General features: G+C 43.0%; 1 protein-coding gene across 1 annotated transcript in view; it reads right to left on the bottom strand.

The window, feature by feature from the left end:
- niban1a (niban apoptosis regulator 1a) overlaps nucleotides 1–23,631 on the bottom strand; it is a 97,318-nt gene that overhangs the window by 54,437 nt on the left and 19,250 nt on the right. Inside the window, 1 exon segment of the mRNA XM_052012465.1 lies at nucleotides 5,537–5,667. Coding sequence (XP_051868425.1) covers nucleotides 5,537–5,667 — 131 coding nt within the window.

The following is a 23,631-nucleotide window of genomic DNA, read 5'->3' as shown; positions in this document are numbered from 1 at the left end:
CCATTTACTTCAGTTAAGGCCAAAACTTGCAAATAAGGGCATCAAGAGACAGCAACAATTCTTTATCACCACTGTAAGTGGAATCAATAAAATGTGATCATGAAGATTTTCATTTTGGTATTTTCCAATGAAACCATAAATACATCCCAAAGATTTCATTAGAAGTACCCAATAGAGGAAGCTTTCATCAAAGGCTCACAATGTTTGGTAAACCAAGCAAGCAGAAGCATTCTTACACCAGATAATAGAATCTCTGTCAAGCATAAAATATAAAAATGGATGAATTTCACTCATCAAATTGCCCAGACTTCATTTATTGGAGCAAAAGTACTTTTTTTTTCCAGTGCAGCGTCTATTCTATAAATGTATCCAATTACTCAGAAATCAACCCGATGACTAATCTGTCATGGGTCGAGGTTAGACTATTCTAATCAGACGGCGAAAAGAACAACAAAATGGCTGTTTTTATAGCAACATTCACAATCAGTATCAAGTGTTATAATTTAGACAAATACAACAGCTGAAATGTCCTGAGAAAGAATGCATTAGTATTTAGATCAATGACCAAGCTGCTCTGCTTTAGTGTTCTAGTTGAGGGGTTAAATGTTTACCAGGATATTGAGCTAACTTCCCAGCTATTCTTCCAGTGGTGATGTGTGATTATTGATTTTACAATTCAATTGGGTGGGTAAAGGAGGACCTCAAAGATATCACCTTCAGGTTGACAGCATTCTGCCAGTAGCCACAAGTGAAGTGTCAGCCTAGATTATGTTGCTCAAGCCTTTGGAAGGGTGCTTAAACTAACTGGAATTTAGATGGCTCTTTGATGGAAGTGTGTGCATTGCAACAAAAATGACCCCAATGTCTTCTCTCCTATTACCCTTGGACAGACATTTTGAGGAGTACAGGAAATAAAAGTACCGGATATTACCACGCTAATTCAAATGCCCATTTGAACATCGCAGTGGAATCTTCTGAATCAGAGGCTAAAATGCTACAACTCAGCCACACCATCATATCGTGGGCAAGAATGCTTTGTGCAGAAATGCAACATCTATGTGTGTGCAAATTCCTCTTCCTTTGAAAACAACGGCCAGTGTTCATTGATAAGTGTGACATTTTAGAAACTAATCTTTTCAATGCTACTGATTAGTCAGAAAAGGAGACAGAGGTTGTGTCACCGAGTATATGCAAACCTTCCAGGATTTTCAGGGCATTATGAGGAAGGAAAGCCAAGCTTCTCTGTGATATGCAAGGGCCCATTACAGAGATGGGGGGAGGGAGGGTGGAGTTCCCAGTTTCCTATTTTAACTTCTTTCATGTTGCCTTTTAGACACAAACTAAGAAGGAATTTTGAAGAAACCAAGTACTGGGGCTTGTTCAGAGAGTCCAAAACCAGAAACTGTCTACCCCAGATCACAAAACACAATAAGCAAGGCTGAAACTCCAGTGCAAAATTGAAAGGAACACTGCATTGTCAGAAGTGTGTTTGTATGGACCAGTCGTACCCATTTTCTCTCTCAAGTGGATCCAAAAGGTTCTGTAGCAATTGAGGAGAGCAATGATCCTCTGTTTTCAGGTTATCTGGCCATTATCACATGACTCTGTGGGAGTCGCTGTGCATAAACTGCTGCAACATTTCCGGCATATAATATTGGCTCCATTTCAGAATTATTTTGTGCTTTAGGATGCCTGAAGTTGTGAAACATGTTGAAAGTGTACTTCATTTTACTCTTCTCACAGCAAGAGCAGAAGAACCCTCATGATTACTTGTGGAATAGCGATCAAGAACACCATCCATCAACATCTTCTCAATACCAATGGGAATGGGTGGGCATGGACAGTAACCTTAGCCTGGCCAAAGTTAGCTGCAAAACAAGAACAATTTTTGCCAAAGGGAATAAGTGTGTTGGGAAAACCATTCTGTCAGGCCAGGGCACAGCGGCAGCTGGAGAAATCTCCAGTGGCGAGACAGTATGGACTAGGGTCAAGCAGCAATGTGGAATTAGAGAAATGGGAAATTCAGACAAGAAAATAAGATTTCCCACACAGGGTTGCAAAAGGATTTAATAATGAGGACAAGGAGCCTGAAGCGAGCACAATCTGGTGACTGTTCAATTCATGATGAATGTGTGAAATGTTGTGCAGAGGAGATTCTGGATTGGCTAGTCTTTATACAGGGTAGGTTTGTTGAGACCATTGGGAAAGCACAAGGTAAAACCATTCAGAAGGTGATGAATGCACCCATAAGAAAGCTTCAGCTAGCGAGGTGCTAAGTTGGATATGGAGTAGTGTTTGCACAAGGTGGCTATCGGTGGATGACTGGATGTAGAATGGAAAGCTCAGACCAGAGCCAAAAGAGTGTTAACAGCAGGCATTATTAAATGAGCTGTCTGGAAGGCTGATGAAATCATTGTCAGAGATACTTTGGTGCCACCAAAAGCCATACAGAGGGTCCACATTTGTCAAGGTTGAACAACTGGAGTTCCATTGGCCAGGTGGTTGCTTTGTACAGTAGGAGACATCAAACAGGCACATAGATTGTATCATCACCAATGGGAAATTAACCCATTGTTTTTAATTAATTCTGCCTGGAGCTAGTGTATAGATAATGAATGTATTAGAAGCAAAACTGGAGGCCAGCTACAGTCTTAAAACACATTTCACCTTCTTAAATAGGAAATGAAAAAATGCTTACAGTGAGGTTTCCCAATCTTGCAATGAGAACAGTCAAATAAATGTGCTGTCAAGACTCTGACCTCCCAGTGTCCTGTGCCTTCACTAGTTGCCATCATTGAGGGTCATTGTCAACTCGAGGGATGTCCCCCACTGTGATGCTCCAGCCTGTTGCACTGGCCTACAAACACGTTGGGCTACAGTCCAATATACACTGTTTTGAAGTAGCACAGGCTCGAGTTTCACTGAAGGGAAAAGTAGGGGGAAAGTCCATCCCAGATCTAGCAGCAAGGTATGTGAAGAAGTCAGAAATGTGACCACAGATTAAGTGCTACACATGAGCAGGATCACAGCAGGTCCACAGGGAATACACTGAGTCTGATAATTCTTGATGACAATGGGTCTGTGGGAACAGAGACAGAGCAGCACTTCAAACAAGGTCAATATTATATCCTGAAGACCAGTGGGAGATGATGGGATGGTTAATTTGAACAGTTGGAACCGTGCAGGATGTTTCAGGTACATGGGGCATTCAAGAGGAGCTTGGAATACCTGGGTGGGGGCATGGTGGAAGGGAAATGGACAGTGAGACTTCCAGAGGAGAATGGAATCTTGGATGAATCGGAGAAAATTTAAATCTTTTGCTGTTTCAAAAAAGCAATGGCAACAATGGGAGTAATGGTGACATTAGAGGACGCAAGCACTCTGGGCAGCAGTGATAGCAGTAAGGTTGAAGAAAAAGACAAACTTCAGGGAGCCAGATAGACATGTTCTTGTAAAAGGAATACAAATCAATTGGGATGCTCGACTTTAGGTATGTGCATGGTTTTGAGGAGGGAGGCAGCTATGATAATGAGTATCCACTTCTTCAATGAAGGTAAAAGGTTAACAATCTCACTATAAAACCGAGGTAAACTACCCTATTCACTTTGAATTTTCCTTGTGCTTTCTTCCTAGGGTGATACTCCCTTTTCATTGCCCTCCCAACATCAGAGCTGAAAGCAGGATTTGTGAATGGGGGACTGGAAGGATCACCACCCAGATTAATGTCTAGTCTCTGAATGAGTGGCCACAAATCTCTGGCACAGATCTTCCCCAGGTTACAACAGGGTTCCATTCCTGAGAACTGTTCATAACCCAGACAATTCACAAATCAGAAATGCGGCCTCCCGGCAATTTATTTAAAGAACAGCATAGGCCAACCAAGGGCAATGTCTAGTTAAACCAGGGCATCTAACTTAACCATTCAGATATTGCCGTAAACTGCCGCTCCCATGTGGCAGAAGATGCCTGCAGCCTCACAGCAGCCAGCAAATCCATTTGCCCCTCTCCCAAATGCTCGCTGGTATGTATGAGCTGTACAGAAGTTGGGCTCTTGTAACCTCAGGAGGACCCGTATTCTAATATAAAACAGACACCAGATGAGAATCACAATGTCAAGGGTCATGTCAATGTCCAAAGTCATCTTCACTGCCGATATCTATGAGGACTTGAGTACCACAAACAACATCGGAACAGGAGGTGGTACCATGATGCAACCATCAAAGGACTCTTAAAGGATCCTCTGGATTGGAGGGCTTGAGGCTATCTAGGCTAGGTCTGTTTTCCTTGTAGCAAACGTGGCTGAGTGGTGACATGATAACTGTATAAAAATTTAGGAGAGGCACAGATAGGGTAAACAGCCAGAGTCTATTTCCCCTGGTAGAGGCATCTAAAACTAGAGGGTATGGATTTAAGGTGAGATGAAGGAGGTTTAATGGGGATCTGAGGGATAAATTTTTCACACAAAGAGTAGTTGGTATCTGGAATGAGCTGCCAGAGGAGGTGGTGGAGGCAGGAACAGTAACAACATTTAAGAAGCATCTGGACAGGTACTTGAAAGAGCAAGGCATAGAGGGATATGGAATTAATGCAGGCAAGTGGGACTAGCATAGATTGGTATGATGGTCAGCATAGATATGGTGGGCCGAAGGGCCTGTTTCTATGCTGTACAACTATATGACTTGATGACAATATATCACAGCACAGTCTGTCACTGCTGACATCTGTGGCTCTTGGGTGTCATTGGATTAACTTAAGACAAATTTAATAACAGGACCAACAAGCAGAATATACCTCAGATTAAGCACTCCTTGACAGAATCGTGACTGAAACTGATATTCTTGCCAGAAAACTGCACAAGGGCAGCTGCTTTTTGTGATTCTGATGTTTTTTGATAAAATGTGGGGATATTCAAAGATCTTGAACTCAACCACTTCCTGACCTGACAGGTCATGCAAATAGCTTGCCACTGTCCAGGGTTTAGCTGAAGTCAGGTTCAAATCCAGTGCAAATGGTATAATTACTGGGACAATGCTTTCCAATCACAGTTATGGGGACTGGGCTCGTTCAGGACTAGATTGACTGGAATTTGACTGTCTGTAACTTTGCCATTTCTCGTGTGAGCTTCTGATGAAAGATCATTGACCTGAAACATTGGTTTCACTCTGCCTGGTGGAATAATCAAGGCAGCAATACCAAGAGAACCCTGGAAGCTGAGAGGACATAAAAGTGCAGGGGATTGAGGCAACCATGAGGCATGGGCTAGTTCGAGCACCAAGTCTTTGTTTCTCCCTCCACAGATGGTGTCTGACCAGCTGAAGATTTCAACCCTTTTCTGTTTTAATTCCAAAACTTTGGCATACACAGTAGGATATTTATAGAGATAATTCCTTGAATTCTGCTGCTGCCAGGGTGGAACATGTCCACAAGGAATGTGGCTCAGAGTTCAGAATGATCCATGCACTCTCTGAATGCAAGTCACTGCAGTTGACTGGGATGGTGGGATGACCCTTCCAATACCACAACACATATACTGTACCTTACGATGCAGCAGTTGGGGTTGGACCTCTCTGTCTTGCTCTACCTCACGCCGAATGTGATTGAAGAAGGTCACAGGGTACTGCCGCTGGTAATGTGGGCTGAAATTTTTAAGCTCTGCTTCAGTCTTGCCTGAAAATAGAACAGGAAAATAATAACACAGACGCAAAACCAGAGCCTTGCATGAATCATGTCAAGGTGGAACCCTCCGCGTTAGATTGTACAAAAACTTTAAATTCTTGCTAATTAAAGTGCAGGAGGAAACCCCAATGCTATTTTGGCTCCCATTTGCCTTGTACAATGCTGAAAATAAGGACACTGACGGGTGTGTGTTTAGCATTCACCACTGACCATAAAACAGGCTGTCATCAGAATCACCTCTCTTAAGACTGTGCGCCGTGAAAGCCCAGTGAGCAAGTGAGTGCACTTCCAGTTGAGAAATAAACAAAATACCTTCGTTGAACCTGCTCGTTATGTCCTCAAAAAATGAAATCATTAGTCACATATGACAAATTGACACCAACCGTCTTTGATTGATCTGTAGCTCTCTAAATGATGTCAAAATACTGTCACTCAGAATTTTTCCAATAATTTGGCCACCACCAGTGTCTAATTTTTATTGATTTCCCCAGACCCATCAGTTCCTCTAAGCAGGATGCATTAACCTAACATTTACTACCTTTTTGTGCTGTTAAAACAGTATTGTGGATCACCAAGGCTACTTAGCCAACCCATGTTAAATGAACTCATACACAGAAGCAGGTCCTCCTCGACCCTAAGGGATTGTTGAAGAAGAAGAAGAAGAAAATGATTTGTGAAAGTCTCATGAAGTTCAAGATCTTCAGTTGTGAGTTTCACAGTTGCACGCAGCAGTGCTGTTGGGTTTCCATGCCTCATTCCAGGCCTCACTTTCAGTACTGTGCATTCTGTTGCAAGATCTTGCAGCTGCTTGCATTTGGCATTGAAGAGGGGATCTCTGCATCCAGCTCTTCCAGCAGCAGGAGAACGTTGCTGCAATGATGGAAGGGATGAGGAAGAAAACTCCCAGCGAGGTCAGGGGGAAGTAGCTGTTGAAGAACAGCAGCTGCAGGAGGCATGTTCTTTGTGCATGGTCCTGCAGAGACCCACCAGGGCTACAAGCCAGGCGCCGCTGGCCAGAGTTGCCCCTGTATAGACATGAGTGCAGTCTCCGAATGCCTGTGCTTTGGGGAAGCCCGCAAGACAGGCAAATGTGCATGGTCTTCTGCCTGCTCCTGAAGGCTGAGACCTTCCCTCCATGAGTGAAGAGCTTGGATGACCTCCCTGATCCAGCAGTGAGCGGCAAACTGCGAGATGTGGCAGAGATCTGCAGCAGCAACCTGGAGCAATCGTGAAGTTGGGAAGCTAAGTGCAACCGGGACCCTGACCTCCGTGGGCAGAGCAGTCAAAGCACACATGAAAAAGAAACAGAAAATGCTGGAAACATCCAGCAGGTCAGGCAACATCAATGGAGAGAAAAAAAGAATTAATGCGTCAGGTTGAAGCCCTTTTGTCAGAAATGTTAACTCTTTCTATTTTCTACAGCTGTTGCCTGACCTGCTGAGTGTTTCCAGCTTTTTTTTAATTTCAGATTCCCAGCATCTGCAGTTGTTTTGATTTTTAAGGCATATGACATTATATCTGAGGTCAGTGGAGGGGATAGATTTCATCGAGGACAAGGCATTGCAGTTTAACTTTGGCCCTCTAACTAGCAAGGGAAAAATCAGGTTAGTAAAGACGAGTGATTCTGCAAGTAAACAAGGACTGTTGTTTTCAGATCCACGAGGTTGAAAATCACCCTGGAGGTGCACTATTGCTGACCTCATCTGAAGGAATTTTACTCTGGAGTAAAAGTGATGAGATAATTTAAAATCCTGCCAAAAACTCAGGATTTTAATTTCCTAATGAGCACTAAGATGCCTAGAAATAGGCACAAAATTTTTGTACTCTAGGTTAAGCCCTTATCCCACTGCACAGCAAATGCTCCTTTAGAGTTGTGCAAAGGAGTTTCTGGGCAATTATATTTAAGAGTGGCTTCATTCAAGCTGTTAGCTTTTCTGGCTCAAAGTCAGCTCTTAAAGCAAATTAATAATCAAGGCCTCAAGAGATGGTCTTGTAATTGGGACCTGTATTAGGAAAAAAATTACTTTGTGTTGGTGGTACAGGATTAATTTGGGCTGTCTTCATGTAGTTCCCCAAAGACCATGGTCCACAGCAACAAATTGTTACTTAATTCAGCATTTTGTACTTGGAATCCTGCTGACGGCACAATGAATACTCCATACATCTGCAGAAATAAGTCTGGCAAATCCATTTTCATACATCTTGAGCTCCACATTCATTCTCATGTGTAATGTTTTTAAAATTTAAAAGGCAAGGCAGTGGGGTTGAGGTAATACTTAATAAGGCAGTCAGCAGTACAGGGAGCTGAAGTTCTGTAATCATTTCACTGGATACTGCCTGTGCACAAAAAGCCCAGGAAATCCTTGCTTCTGTTAAACTCATTGCTGAGAGTCTTTGTCTGTCTGCCTTCCCTCAATTCTCTCATTGCCATAATTTGAGTTCCAGAGTTCATTCAGCCATTACTAACAATTCAAGTGGGGAGGTGTTGGGGGTGTAGTGTTGGAGGGGGGAATAGTGATTACTCCATACGCAATTCAATTGCTTGCCAACATAAACTGACAGCCCATCTGACTGTTCATCATTCCTGTCTTTCCCATGCTCACATTGCCAATTCAACCTCTTGTCTATTCAGTTGCATTTTCCCCTTAATCACTGTTCTACAGCAACAAACATATACACCCACACAGTCCAACATCTGCACCTCCACAGACAAATATGTAGAGTCCTTTTTTTCTTACGTACTTGTCAATGAACAGGATGATGAATTCATGGCAGAGAAAACGCAGCACTTCCTCCAAAGCTTGTGGCCAAATATTTGCATATTGAGACCAGAGTCCTCTCAACACAAGCAAATTGCTGATCAGGTTTGTTTTGGAGCTGGGGAAGATCTGAGATCAAAAGAGGCCAATTATCTCTGCATACTCTTCCCTGATGCTGCTCCTCATGACAAAGGGAAGCAGCTGCAGACAAGAAGGTCCAACAACAACCAAAAAACTTGCATTTATATATCACAGTTAACGTAGAATACCACTTCCCAAAAGTGGTTATTAACAATTTTTTGCCCCCGAGTCAAGTGTAGAAGGAGTGGAGGAAAGCTTGGTCAAAAAGTTGGAAAGCAGAAAGAGAAATCAACAAATGGAAAAGTTTGTGGAGAGAATTCCAGAGCAGAAGGCTTCAACAGCAAAAGGTTTGGCTGCCTGTGGTAGGGTGAAGAAAGTGCGAGGGCAAGAGGTGAAGGAGCACAGTTTCTAGAGGGTTGTAGGACTGGTGGAAGTAACAGAGCCAAGGGTGGACTTGGTTTGGGAGTGATCCAACTCTGAGCTTTGCTCTTAAGCTGAGATTTAATGTCTGTTTGAACAAGTTGTCTGAGCTTCCTTGAATGGCAGATGGCAGCAGAACTGTGTGTTTGGCATTGGCCGCACTGTTTTGGCAGAGAAGAGCCTTCATTCACTCTTCAAGAAAAGAAGTGCCAAAGCAGAGGGCAATTCTCGGACTGGGATGTCATCTGGGGGAAGATGTTTTGAGTTTCCCAATTTTATATCAATCCTCTCAGGTTATTGGTAAATTTTTCATAACTTTCCCTCTCCTCACATTCTCTCCTAAAGTCAGGGTAATATGAGAACATAGAACATTACAGCACAGTACAGGCCCCTTGGCCCACGATGTTGTGCCAACATTTTATCCTGCTCTAAGATCTATCTAACCCTTCCCTCCCACATAGACACATGAATGATAGAGAAATGGGGGGCTGTCTCACAGGCTCTTAAATGTCCCTAATGTATCTGCCCCCACAACCTCTGCCAGCAGTGCATTCCACGCACCCACCACTCTCTGTAAAAAAAACTTACCCCTAACATCCCCCTTGTACCTTCCTCCAATCACCTTAAAATTATATCCCCTCGTGTTAGCCATTTTTGCCCTGGAAAGAAGTCTCTGACTATCCATTCGATCTATGCCTCTTATCATCTTGTACACCTCCATCAAGTCACCTCTCATCCTCCTTCTCTCCAAAGACAAAAGCCCTAGCTCGCTCAACCTATCCTCATAAGACATGCTCTCCAATCCAGGCAGCATCCTGGTAAATCTCCCCTGCACCCTCTCTAAAGCTTCCACATCCTTCCTATAATGAGGCAACCAGAACTGAACACAATACTCCAAGTATGGTCTAACCAGAGCTTTATAGAGCTGCAACACTAACTCGTGGCTCTTTAACTCAATACCCCAACTAATGAAGGCCAACACACCATAAGCCTTCTTACCAACCCTATCGACCTGCGCGGCAACCTTGAGGGATCTATGGACGTGGACCCCCAGATCCCTCTGTTCCTCCACAGGGCTAAGAGGAACATAAAAAATCTTTCCATGCTGTGCTACTGTAGAATAATTTATTGTTGTTTAGTGAACACATTGAAAAATCTACTTTCATCTGGTACGTCAGTCCTTCATACCCCAGCAATAAACAAGGGCAAGAATTTGGAACCTCTCAGGCAGGAGAGGCGAACTTTAATTCCATTGGTCCAGGTGGATTTAAGTCCCAGGGATCAATGTCGTCACATCCCCTGATCATCTTATCCTTTAATGTAACTGGACATTATTGCTACTCACTGTTCAGGGCTTGTACCTTCTTGGAGAAAAGTGGAGCTAACAATACTGACTTATTCTGCATGGTCCATGTTGGACAAAGAATTTGTTGCTGGCCAGTTAAGTTGAAGAAAACCAATTCAACAGTGTACCTTTTTAAATATTAGAAAAAAAGCTCATTAAAAGCACTTGAAGATCTCCATGGGGAGTACACTGAACCACTATGGAATTTATAAACTTTACTATTGACAACACAAACCAATATGGCCAAGGATAATCTCTCTCAGATCAAAAGTATTTTCAGAAAATGATGTCCTTAAAATCCAAGCCTGAAATTGCTTTACATCAATGGAAAAATGCAGTACAACTGGTTCATAAGACTAACTTTCCCTTGACTTTTGTCTCTTTCAAAGTCCAGCAGGATCTGTAACAAGTCAGGGTATCTTTTCCAATAGCATTATCCATTCACAAAGCCTTGCCTTTCAAGAGCGTTGAAAAGATGCACACATGCAGCACTTCATTTTCCAGCAATTGATTTTAACATTGTCTCAAAATGCTCATAAACCAACTGTAAATGACAAATTAAAGTAATTCTCTGCAATCTATTTTGTAGTCTCTCCTAAACAAAATCCAAAGAGTAGATGTCACTATCAACCTGACTCACTTGGGATGATGAAGTGTTGTTTACCGAGTGATGTCAATTGAACAAAGGCTACTTATAAAGGAAATATTTTAAAAAATGAAAAACCTTACATTCATAATACTCAGGAAACTATGTGAAGCAGCAAAAGGCAAGAGGCACCCAAGTTAAATGTGACATTCTGTGTATCTCAGGCAATAGGATTGATAGTGCTGGGAGCTGACAGTTGTCTGGAGAAGCTCCCTGTCCAGATAAACAGTCTAAAAGTTGGCACTTGTACAAACATTTTTAAGTCAGAAAAGGCTTAATGACTAATTACAATCTTCCTATCTGCTCCAAGGTATGACTTAAAATATTAATAGCACTATATATATTATTTCCATCCAAGTTGTGGTCAATATTCACTTTATTGTGAAAAACACACCATGTTCCTATTTTTACATGGTTGAGATAGTTTTGAGATCTCTTGCATAGTTATCCTTCAGGTTGTTTTTGACATTATGGATGTCAGGAACATTTGTACACATACACAAATAGACCTCTTCCTTTCACCGAATGGTAAATTTCTAAAACTAGGAAAGGTGGAAGTACCCCACTGCCAAACTGTTTACGCTCACAATTGTCACTTTCAGGTGCTTTGTGTTCTGCTTTTGGCTCCGAATGCTGAACACAGTATGTGTCCTTGGAAGTACAGCAATTTCCAGAATTAACATGACTTTACAGAATATGCATATACAGTGTCACCTCACTAATAGCATCAAGTCTGAGCATCATCCAGTGACTACCAAAATTGATGAAGTTTGAACTAAAGCAATACGAACAGTAATAATAAAACAGACAAATATAGTGACAAAAACTCTGTTTCTCATCACACAATTAGCTTGATTGCTTTCCCCGAGGTCATCATTACAGTAAAGGCTGAACTTAAAACAAACAGGGACCACTCTCTCCATGACTCCCCAGTTTGTTCATTCCTTCCCACACAGCCCTTCCCGTCCCCTGCCACTTTCCCCTGCAACCAGAGAAGGTGCAGCACTTGTCCCTTCACCTCCTCCCTCACCGCCATCCAGGGACCTAAACAGCCCTTTCAGGTGAGGCAGAGATTCACATGCGCCTCCTCCAACCTGGTCTTTGATGCTCTCGGTGTGGCCTCCCTTGGCAAGACTGAACATAGACCAGGTGACTGTTTTGCAGAGCACCTGCACCCTGTCTGCAACAGCCATCTTGAACATCTGACTGCACACCATTTCAACTCCCCTTAACATTCCCACACTGACCTGTCCATCCTCAGCCTTCTCCACTGCCATGGTGAGGCCAAACGCAAACTAGAACAGAAACTTATATTCCACTTAGGTAGCCTACAGCCCAATGCTATGAACATTGGGTTTTCTAATTTCAGGTAACCCACACCAGTGTTCCCTTCCCACTCCCACCAGTCCACCCACGTTCTCTCTCCATTTGTTTACCTTTTCCATGCCTCCTCCCCCTCATTACCAAGAATCATTATCCTCCCTCATCTGGTATCATCTGCCCATCATCCACATAGCTATCCACCTGGGTTTCTTCTCCCTTAGTTCACCTTTTCTATTCCGTCCTCCTCTCCAGCCTGGTTCCATTTACCCACTACCCCTCCCTCCCAGCCTCTGTTTCTAACACATCTCTCCCCTTCCCACCTGGTTCCATTTGCCGAATCTCCCCTCTCCCTTAGCTGTTTCCACCTATCAATCTCTGTCTCAACACCAGCCCTCCCCCTCCCCCATCTGCCCACCATACGCCCCACACCCCCATCCCCAATCTGGTTCTACTTATCACCTACCAGTCTCTGTCTCACCCCCTGCTTCTCACTTCCATTGACTGGCTATCTGCCCTCTACACTCTCAGTCCTGATGCAGGGTCTCAACCCAAAACATAACCATCCCTTTGCCTTCTGAGATGCTACTTGACCCCCCCCCCCCCACCCCCCGAGTTCTTCCAGCCATTTATTTTTTGCTCCAGATTCCAGCATCTGCTGCCTTTTGTATCTCAGTGTAATCAGTACCATCCAGTCTTGAAGTTAATGATTATTTTCCATCTAGCAGGACGCAGGGCTTAATTTTTGAGTGACACAGTGTATCAGGGGATTTTTTTTCTAATTTTCATTCTTGTACTTGTCCCAGTAGAAATTGTGTAGGCTGGTATTAGAATGAATGCACACGCAGCTTTAAATAAAACTCTAATGGTGGAGATAGTTGGCTGGCTCATAGGCAATAAGGCTCCGGCAGAAGGGACAGCCCCCAACAATCAGCAAAGATTAGCTGTTCACTCCAGACTGGGCACCTGCAGAGCAAACACCAGGAGTCTGGTGGAATGTGCCATCAGTGGGCCTCAAGATGACATCACTCAGGATGCAATGCAAGAAGGTGTTAATGAGTGGGTTGCAGTCTCATGTATAATCTGCTGCTGCTGTGGTGGAATAATAATGGTTAGTGCCTAAGACTGAGAGGTGTGTGAGTAATGGTGCAGTGGGAGGTGTACGGGTGTGTTAGGGAGCGTGGGGGACATGGTGATCCTCTGTGTGAGTGGCCAGCCCCATGAAGTCCCAGATTGTGAGTGACCCCACACCACCGCAGGTTCGAGATGATCAATGAGGCAGAGATCACAGTGTGCACCTCTGACGTGCATCACATGAGAAGGTTGTAATCAGCGATGGGACAACCGAGGACTTAGCCAAATCCTGAGCACAGAAAACTGTGTCTGGCAGATGTAGTGTGCTAGTCATCAGTTTCACAATGGAGATCCTTCAGTTGACATCTCTTTGGTGATCTCAGCAGGATGTGTGCCTGATTATTTTGGGACAGTTTAACAAAGATTATAGATTGCACCCAAAAGCTGTAAAATCATGAGGCGTGTGACTGATATCAGGAAAACATCAGAAATACCTTGGTGAACTGCACACAGAAATATCAGGGCCAGTTTCCCCTTCACCCAAAAATGATCACTAGCACAATCCAACCTGGGTTAAATTGCTTTTGTGCATGGAGAACAGAAGCTAGTGGATCCAATTTCTAACCTATTATTTCAAAACACCTGTGAAGTTTTATCAGATTTCATCTCATTATATGCACAATCATACACATGCACACACTGCAAGCAAGCCCCAAAAGCCATGCTGTTTGTGCTTTCCCTGGTCTCCACTTAGGCACCATTTTCTTCTTTTTGCGGCTGAAATATAGCTGGCACAAACAAGTTACTAATAAAGGTCTCTTTTGGTGCTGGGTAGGATACGAGGTCAAAAAGAGGCCACTGATCTCTGTAACTTTTCCCTGACCCTGCTCCTGATGCCAAATGGAAGCAGCTGTAGATAAGGAGATCCAACCACAAAACTTGCATTTATATAGCACACAATATAATACAGTTCCCAAGAATGGTTATTCAACAATCTTTTACACTGAGTCATGTGTGGCTATTAGAAGCCTGGTTTAGAATGAAGGCATCACATAATGCACCACTCTCTTAGCTTAGAGACACGACAGAGCTGACATAAAATGTACTCAATGGAACATGTACGTACTCAGTGGTACACTACACCATGGGAAAGCCTGCAATCCTTGCAAATCCTGGAGTTCACGATGACTGTCCTCTGGCAAGAAGTAATGAAATCAAGTGTTCTCTTTTTTATTTATAGATCATCAATGGCTTATTCTATGATGCACTGCAAACTGCAATATGTTGCTTTTATCTCCAGCACCAGCCGAGAAGGAGCCAGGCACATAAAAGTTCACACCTATGGTCACCTTCACAGCTTCAGGCAATGCACTCCTTGCCCTGCACTGAGGTTGTGGCTGGTAATTGTAATAATTGATAAATTTCATTGCCAACATCTTCAGTGTCACACAAGATGTCTTAAAAAAATATTAATTCCAGACTTTACTCTCCTTTTACTTGACTCAAACGTTCTTTTATCTCATTGTTTACCAGTAATCAGCACAGTTCTGCAGCAGTCCCATAAGTACTTCCATTCCAATCTACATGGTCTGCTTCACACGACAAGATGCATTATATGCACCATAGCCTCTATAGGTCAACACCCATGCTTTGTCAGCTTTGGTTCAGTGGTAAAGTTATGAGTCATCAGATTGCAGGTTCAAGCCCCACTTCAGAGATTTGGGTATATAATCTTGGTTGACATATGACCCTACAATAGAGAGAAGGCTGCACTGTAAAAGTTACTGTCCTCAGATGAGATTTCAGTCTACCCTACCTTGGTTATGTATGCATATCACAATAAACCTGAACTTCAACTTAAATGTTCCTGTGGCAGTCTGCTCCCCAGTGTCCTGGACGAAAACACAGACCACATGGTCACTTATCTTTTGTTGTTTGTGGCACCATATTTTCCAAGTTCAAGAAGAGTGTTGCATTTAAATAGAATATTCCACTGCTTGTGAAATCTTTTGTAATGCCCTGTGGATGTAAACAGTGCTTCATAATGGCAAACCAAAAGAACTGCAGATTCTGGAAATCTGAAACTAAAACAGAAAATGCTGGAAACATTCAACAGGTCAGGCAGCACCTATAGAATGAGAAACAAATTTAATGTTTACAGGTCAAAGACCCATTGTTTATCTGATTTCTACTTTATCTGATAATTGCGAGTCATTCTTTTTAACCATGTATGAAACCACAGTGTTACATTGATGCATCACCCTAGATTTTGTGTTTCTGGGCTTGCACTGTATATTCTACTTGGCCTTAGAGACACTGACTGAGGGAGGGGATAGGGAAGGGTAGGAGTGGTGGAGGGGAGCTGATGGAATTAGAGCCATTCCTGAACTTAACTATTTCTTGATTGCCAGCCTTGGTAGGTAGTTACACTGGATTTGTTGCATGGCCTATTTGTCAATCATCTCTCTGCCTACTTCATTGTTGCATGCTGACAATAGATCTAATGACTGGTTTTGTAGTTAAGTGAACATATCAGTTTGTCGGGCATTATTTTGCAGAACATATGCCTTGTTAGCCATCATTTATTCAAATTCCCCTGCTACAGATCCATAGCAATAAATAGTGTAAACAACACAGGAACAATCTGCCTCCGTAACCCTGAACATTATTATGTTCATTCAAGTGTTAAGTACATGATTTACGTTTCACACACACAAGAGCCTGGAGTGTGTGAGTGGCATGTTGAAAAGGCAGCTTTTATTTAAAAAAAGTAAATAAAGAGGTACAGAATCAAATATGTCTTATCTATTTTAACTTTGCCTTTGAGAAAGACCTAAATGGCTCACTTGAAAGAAGAATCTACATCTCACTTCTCATTACAACCTAACATCAAGAGGTTAAATTGACTCTAGGAAACATTAGCAAGGGTATAAAATGAGCTGTTCTGAATGATTAATTATAATTAGCTTCATTTGTGAGAAGGGATCCTGCAAAATAAAAAACAGATGATTTTTGGACCCTATCCTGATCATAAATTTATTTTGCACAACGGCTACAATTAGTGACATTTACACAGAACATGTTCAGAAACCCAACATTGTTTGAAGATGAGGAGTGACAACCAATTTTATCCAATTAGATTATGTCTGCAGTGGAGCTCATACTCTGAGGATGTTTAATGACAAAGATGAGTGTATGCTTCTTAACTCACACAATCAGCAACCTTTTAAGATCCCCGAGTTCCACGAACACAAAGTCTGCTACATCACCCAGAGGTGCAGAACAATGTGTCATACTTCATTTGCATTGCATTTCCTCATTGACACTTATTTGTTTCATTATGGGTTGTGGCAAGACAGCCAGACTTAAGAACTGCAGTTTCCATTATGGACAGATGCATTTCTAAAGTTATCATTCCTCACTAATAACCTCTCTACAAGAAGAAAAAGAACAAGAAGAACAAGAACAAGAACAAGAACAAGAACAAGAAGGGGGAATAACACTACACATGTATAAATCCCCACAGCATCTGGTGATCCTGTGATCTCTGTCTCAGAGGTCGATGTCAGAACATCCTTCAAGAGGGTGAAGCCTCGCAAGGCGTCAGGCCCCGATGGTGTACTTGGCAGGGTACTGAAAATCTGTGCCAACCAACTGGCTGGAGTGTTCAAGGAAATCTTCAACCTCTCACTGCAGCAGTCGGAGATTCCCACCTGCTTCAATGGGCATCAATCATACCGCTGCCCAAGAAGAGCAGGGTGAGCTGCCTCAACGACTATTGCCCGGTAGCATTCACATCTACTGTGATGAAGTGCTTTGAGAGGTTCGTCATGGCAAGAATTATCTCCTGCCTGAGCAAGGACCTGGACCCACTGCAATTTGCCTACTGCCACAACAGGTCTGCAGCGGACGCAATCTCACTGGCTCTCCACTCAGCTTTGGAGCACCTAGACAACAGCAAAACATACATCAGGCTGCTGTTTATAGATTACAGCTTGTCGTTCAAGACCATCATCCCCTCAGTACTAATCAACAAGCTTCAAAAACCTGGGCCTCTGTACCTCCCTCTTCAACTGGATCCTTGACTTTCTTATCGGGAGACCACAGTCAGTGCAGATCGGTAGTAACATCTCCTCCTTGTTGACAATCAACACAGGTGCACCTCAAGGATGCATGCTTAGCCCATTGCTCTACTCTCTCTAGACTCATGACCCTGTGGCTAAGCACAGCTCCAAACGCCTTCTATAAATTCACCGATGACACCACTGTTGTTGGCAGAATCTTAGATGGTGATGAGGAGGCGTACAGGAGTGAGGTAGATCGGCTGGTTGAGTGGTGTTGCAACAACAACAACCTTGCACTCAACATCAGCAAGACCAAGGAATTGATTGTGGACTTCAGGAAGGGGAAGCTGGGAGAACACACACCAGTCTTCATTAAGGGGTCAGTGGTGGAAAGGGTGAGCAGCTTCAAGTTCCTGGGCGTCAACATCTCAGAGGATCCATCTTGGGCCCAATACATGCAATACAAAGAAGGCATGCCAACGGCTCTACTTCATTAGGAGTTTGAGGAGATTTGGTATGTCACCAAAGACTCTTGCAAATTTTTACAGATGTACAGTGGAAAGCATTCTGACTGGTTGCATCACCACCTGGTATGGAGGCTCCCATGTGCAGGATCGAAAAAGGCTGCAAAGGGTTACAGAATCAGCCAGCTCCATCATGGACACAACCCTCCTTGCCATCAAGGACATCTTCAAGAGGTGGTGCCTCAAAAAGGCAGCATCCATCATTAAGGACCCTCACTATCCAGGACATGCCCTCTTCGTGTAACTACCATCAGGGAGGAATTACAGGATCCTGAAGACCCACACTCAACGTTTTAGGAACAGCTTCTTCCCCTCTGTCATCAGATTTCTGAACGGTCCATGAACAATACCTCATTATTCCTCTTTCGCATTATTTATTTATTTTTGTGACTTATAGTAATTTTTACGTCTTGCACTGAACTGCTGCCGCAAAACAACAAATTTCACGACATACATCAGTGATAATAAACCTGATTCTGATTCTGCTGCATGTTTTATTTCAGGGGCAGTTTTAGAGATCACCGCAGTGCTGCATGGGCTTCAAGGCAATTAAAATAAACACGTCCTTCTGTCTGAGGGATCGTTGATAAAAGGACAGACATGAAATGCAACTTAGGACAGAGAACAGGAGAAAAACTTTGACAAAGAGGGTTGCAAAGTTGTGTAAAGTGGCACTGCAGTCAATGGTTGAAAAAGAGGAGATATCAGAATGCATTCTGCTGGGAATACAGAATGACTGGGAGAATGAGCAGAAGGCATGCAGACAAGGCAAGCTGAGGAGACGGCTGATAGAGGGGGGAGAGGGGTGTGGTAAAGGTTTACAGCAGGAGGACAAATACAGCCAGAGTGTCCAGAAAGCCATTCTCCTCCCCAAAACTCAGCAAGGAGTGAGGCTTTGCATGTCTGTGCATCAATGAGGATGCTCTCACCAAAATATGCTGCATCTGCAACTGGATCTTCAGAGCAGGCAAGCACTGCATTGTCAGTGGCTACACGGGTGAACTTTTATGCATCCAGCTCTTTCCAGACTGGAGTAGGAGAGTTTTTACAACATCTCATCCACTGCTATCAGTGTTGCACAAGCAGTTTTCTGCAATAATTGTTTCAGTTTTCAAAGAAATTTCTCAGAATGTTGGGGTTTAGCTTCCAAATAATGAAGCTGGCTTGAAGTTGAAGCAAAAGAAAGAAAAGATAATCAAAATTGGATTAAACAATATCAAATCTCTTGTATGTTACACAGACCTTCCTTTTGAATTCTCCACAAACAATAGATTTGCACCCATAATACTGTCTACCCTCGAATTTAATGATTGCCTTGCATTTTATTCATAAGGTTTTGACAAAATCAGATTTGAGAGACACAATGGTGTTGCTAACCTGCTTTGCATCAGTCCAGCCCCTTTCACTGAATTGCTGGTCTTCACCATAAAAACATTATCTATAATCATATCTGCTGGTGTAGGGGTTACCCAAGTTATGATAAACATTCAAAGATGGGAAGCATTAAAAAAGTCTGCAATGGTTTCAAATAACATGCTGGCAATAAGGATCTAAATAACAGGCTTCTGAGTAACAAGCTATTACACAACCTGGGTCACAGCTAATATCTTTCAATCAGTCACCCAACTCCTGTTCCCTGCCCTCTCACTTTCTCCATAGCATTAAATTACACAAACTGAGCTCATTTTAAAGCAAGAGCAAATATCAATGGGCAAAACTCAGAAATTAAGCATTCAGATGTTGCAAAGAACTTATATTGACTGAAAAAAGGGTGAAAGGTTCAGAGTGAAAATTGAGTAGAAAATTGCACATAAAAGTTCTTCATTCAATGTTAAAAAGGAGTAATTAATGTAGTGAGTTTACTTGTATAGTTAACGGCTCCACTAAAATAGCAGATGGAAGAATATTATGAGAACACAATGGCGTTTTGATGCACCATTCCTTCGATTGCACGGGGATTGAAATCAGGCTGCTGCCCAAGTCCTGCAGAGTCCTTCTTTAAATATGCGATTTGGACTCTGTCAACATGATTCAACTGCTGCTTTTACTCAGGCTGGAGCAGTGATGGATTTCCCACCAGCAAAGGGCAATTGTCTTCATCCTTAAACAAGTTTCTTGTGGGCATTCCTCCTTCCCTGATAGTGAGCTCTCAACCACACATCTTATGCTGTGGTCTGTTTCCCTGAGTCAGCAGCACAACTTTGACTGCTTCTAACTGACTCAGGCTATTTTTGGATGGGAAGAGCACAAACATTACACTGTTAGAGTCAGCCATGTCTGCTTGGTGCTGCTCCCAGCCAAGGAAATGTTCTCACATAGGGGTAAAAACTGATCCTCTGGTTTATTTATAGGGAAGAGCCGGCACCATTCATTGGAATACTGAAGATATATTCTACTTTGTCTCAAAATGTCCTTACACACAAGTCAGCATAATTTTTTTGCTATAATAAAACCAGAAAAAGCAGGAAACAGTCAGCAGGCCAGGCAGCATCTGTGGAAAGAGAAGTAGTGTTAACATTTCAGGTCCGAGACCCTTCATCAGAACTGGGAAATTAAGAAAACAGGTTAGCTTGCATTGTGGGGTGAGGGGTGGAGGGATGGATAGCACAAAGGGAATATGCCTAATAGGGTGAGGTCAGAGTTGCCAATGTGATTGTAGAGTCATCTGGTTGATAGATTAATGATAAGATATCTTTATTAGTCACATGTACATCGAGACGCACAGTGAAATGAGGGGCGTTAGGAGGAGGAAAAACAAGAGGTACAGGTAAAGCTGTGAAACACAGATCAGAGCTGATACAGAAACTTGAGATCAAAATGCTGGAAGTGCCCAGTGGATCAGGTAGTGTCTGTGTAGAGGAAAAAGAACTGTTAATATCACAGATGGATGAACTTAGAGCAGAACTGGCCAGTTCTAACCCCAACCAAAATCTCAAGTTGTTGAATTTGATACAAACTCCCGAGGGCTGCAACGTGCCCATGCAGAAGATGAGAGGCTGCTCCTTAATCTTAAATTGGTTCTCACTGGAACGGTGCAGGAGGCCACTGATATACAGGTCAGGGAGAAAGTGGGATGGAGGATCAAAATGACAGCCACTGGGAAGCTCCAGGTCACTCCTGTGGAAAGAAAGCAGGTGCTCTGCAAAGCAGTCACCCAATCTCTCTTTGATTCCTCCAGTGTAGGGGAGACCACATTGTCAACGCTGACTTTAGTGCGATGGGTTGGAAGAAGTGCAAGTGAAACAACAGGTTAACTTGGAAGGACACTTTAGGTGCCCAGGTGGTGGGAAGGGACAAAGTAGAAGAGTGGGTGTTGCATCTCCCACCCTGAGAAGGGAAATGGTGGGTGGACCTGGAAGAGTGGACAAGGGAAAATGAAGACAGAAAATGCTGGAAACACTCAGAAGCATCTGTGGAAAGAGGGTTGCATTAAATTCCATCAGATTTGTGTTTTCTGACGCAGTTTTTAATTGTTTTGCAAACCAAAGTAATGCTTTTTTGAGATTATTTGCTATTTTATTTTTACTCCATTTGTGGGAGTTGGAGACTGTGCGACTCTCCAAATCCCACATGAGCCCTTGTTGTGGCCTTTTTGACTGAAGCAAGAATTAATTCCAAGTTTTTAAGCAATGATGCGATTAATTATTGTTTGCTAAGACAAGAGCCTTGCCCAATTTTATCATTAAACTCAGCAGTGATGGAATGCCACAGGAATAAATGCTGTCCTCACAGGAACTGCTCAAATCTAGTCATTGTTACTTATGATTGTCGGATCCAATTTTTTTTTTAAAGATTATGTGGTCAGGAAAGAGATTGTTGGTTAAAGGCTTTGGATGATAGATTGGAAGGGGGCTTTCAAATCATGGGCCGGGGCTTAGGATTCTAGAGTGAATGCTCATGCAGTGTGGCTTCAGGTATAGGCTTATATAGTGGAGTTTACACAGTATTTCATCCTTGCATGGGATTAACAGCACAGAAGTAGGAGGTTTGACCCAACCGATTGGTTGGCATTTATGCTCCACAGAAACTTCCTACTGTCCACTTCATCAACTCTACTAGTAAAACCCATTATTCCCTCTCACTTATCCAACTTCTCTTTCAATGCATCTATTCCCCTCAATGATGCAACAGATAACAATATTCTAATCAGTCCTTGGGTTCTCCTGAAGGTGGAGTTGTCTTAATTATGATGAATAGTCAAAGGATGGAAAGGACTAAAAGAAAAAAAATTTTCAAAATCTTCAGTGTACATAACTTAATTTGAAAAATTGTGCCAGAAAGTAAAAATTCCATGGAAATCTCTTTTCACGGATGCTGTCTGACCTGCTGAGTGTTTCCAGCTTTATTTTCTCTCAGCTTCAAAGCAGAGAGCAGGGAAATTCAGAGAGGACTTTGAATTCCAGGTCAGGGAGGTGGCATTCAGGCAAGCTTGGATCTTGGGATCTGGGGACTTAAAATTGTAGGTCAGGTGGTTTCAAATTGGGTGTTGGGGGACTTTGCATCAGAGATCAGGAGGGTTTCACAGCTTATGGAAGTTGCCTGATTACTGGAAGGGAACAGGTTTGTATGGAGACCAATGGCAGAAGCACTCCAACTTTCCCTGGCACACAGGCATTGCTGGAAAGGCACAACAAATGGAGCCTTAGTTCTTCAGCTGCCACTTTCCCTAAGCCTTAGGAAACCTGATTCCTAATTACTGTACAGGCAGTCCCCAGGTTGCGACAGGGTTCTGGTCATGAAAACTGCCTGTGACCCAAACTGTTCATAAATCAGAAATGAACAGAAACGGTGTGTGGGAGAGGATCACTGAAGCAGCTGTGACAAGAGAGCAAGATGCAGAAAGAGCGGCCACCAGCCGGCCTCACTGGCTCAGTGAGTGAGCGAGGGAGACTGCTCAGCACTCCCAGCTCTGTACAGCTCAACCCAGCCTGATTGCTGCGGCTCAGGGGGTTGGGAGGGGTGTGGGGGGGTGGTTGGGGGGGGGGGGGGGGGGGGAGGAGAGAAAGCATACAGAAATGCCCCGTTCCCACCCAGCAGAAGATACCTGCAGCAGCCGGCAAATCCATCCCCTGCCATCCTGTTGGTCTCCCTAATGTTGTCTGTATGTATGGGATGTCCATAAGTTGGATCATAGAGTACTACAGTGCAGAAACAGGCCCTTTGGTCCATCTAGTCCATGCTGACCTGATCTTCTGCCTATTCCCATCTGAGGAGTTTATAACCTGGGGAGGACCTGTATTTAGAAGTCTTAACATTTCAAGAGCACAGCCTCGATAACTGGACTGACTTGTGGCATGGAGGGGGTGTCCAGTGAGGAGAGGGTCTGCACTCAGGTGTTTAGAAGAATGAACAATAGGATTCTGAAGGAGATTGACAGGGTAGATTCTGAGTGGCTGTTTTCTCAGGCTGGGAAGTCTAAAACTAGACAAACAATTTCAGAATAAGATAATTTATAAATAAGATAAAGAGAAATGTTTCAATTGGATTATTACAGATTTCTGCAATTGTCTTTCCTAGGGGGTTGTGGATAGTTCATCAGTGAGTATATTAATGAATGAAATCAATAAAAATGAAGATTGTTGCAAACGTGGGTGTGGTAAGAGATTAGGCATGATTTTATTGAATGGTGGAACAAGCTCAAAGGACTACTTGCCACTCCAAATGTTATTTAAATCTCACAATCTACCTTGTTTGACCTTGCACCTTACTGTCTACCTGCAAT

The sequence above is a fragment of the Pristis pectinata genome, chromosome 3, assembly GCF_009764475.1.
Source record: "Pristis pectinata isolate sPriPec2 chromosome 3, sPriPec2.1.pri, whole genome shotgun sequence".
In the NCBI taxonomy this organism is placed as follows: Eukaryota; Metazoa; Chordata; class Chondrichthyes; order Rhinopristiformes; family Pristidae; genus Pristis; species Pristis pectinata.
The sequence above is the reverse complement of the archived record's forward strand: the minus strand, read 5'-3'. Positions and strand labels throughout refer to the sequence as shown.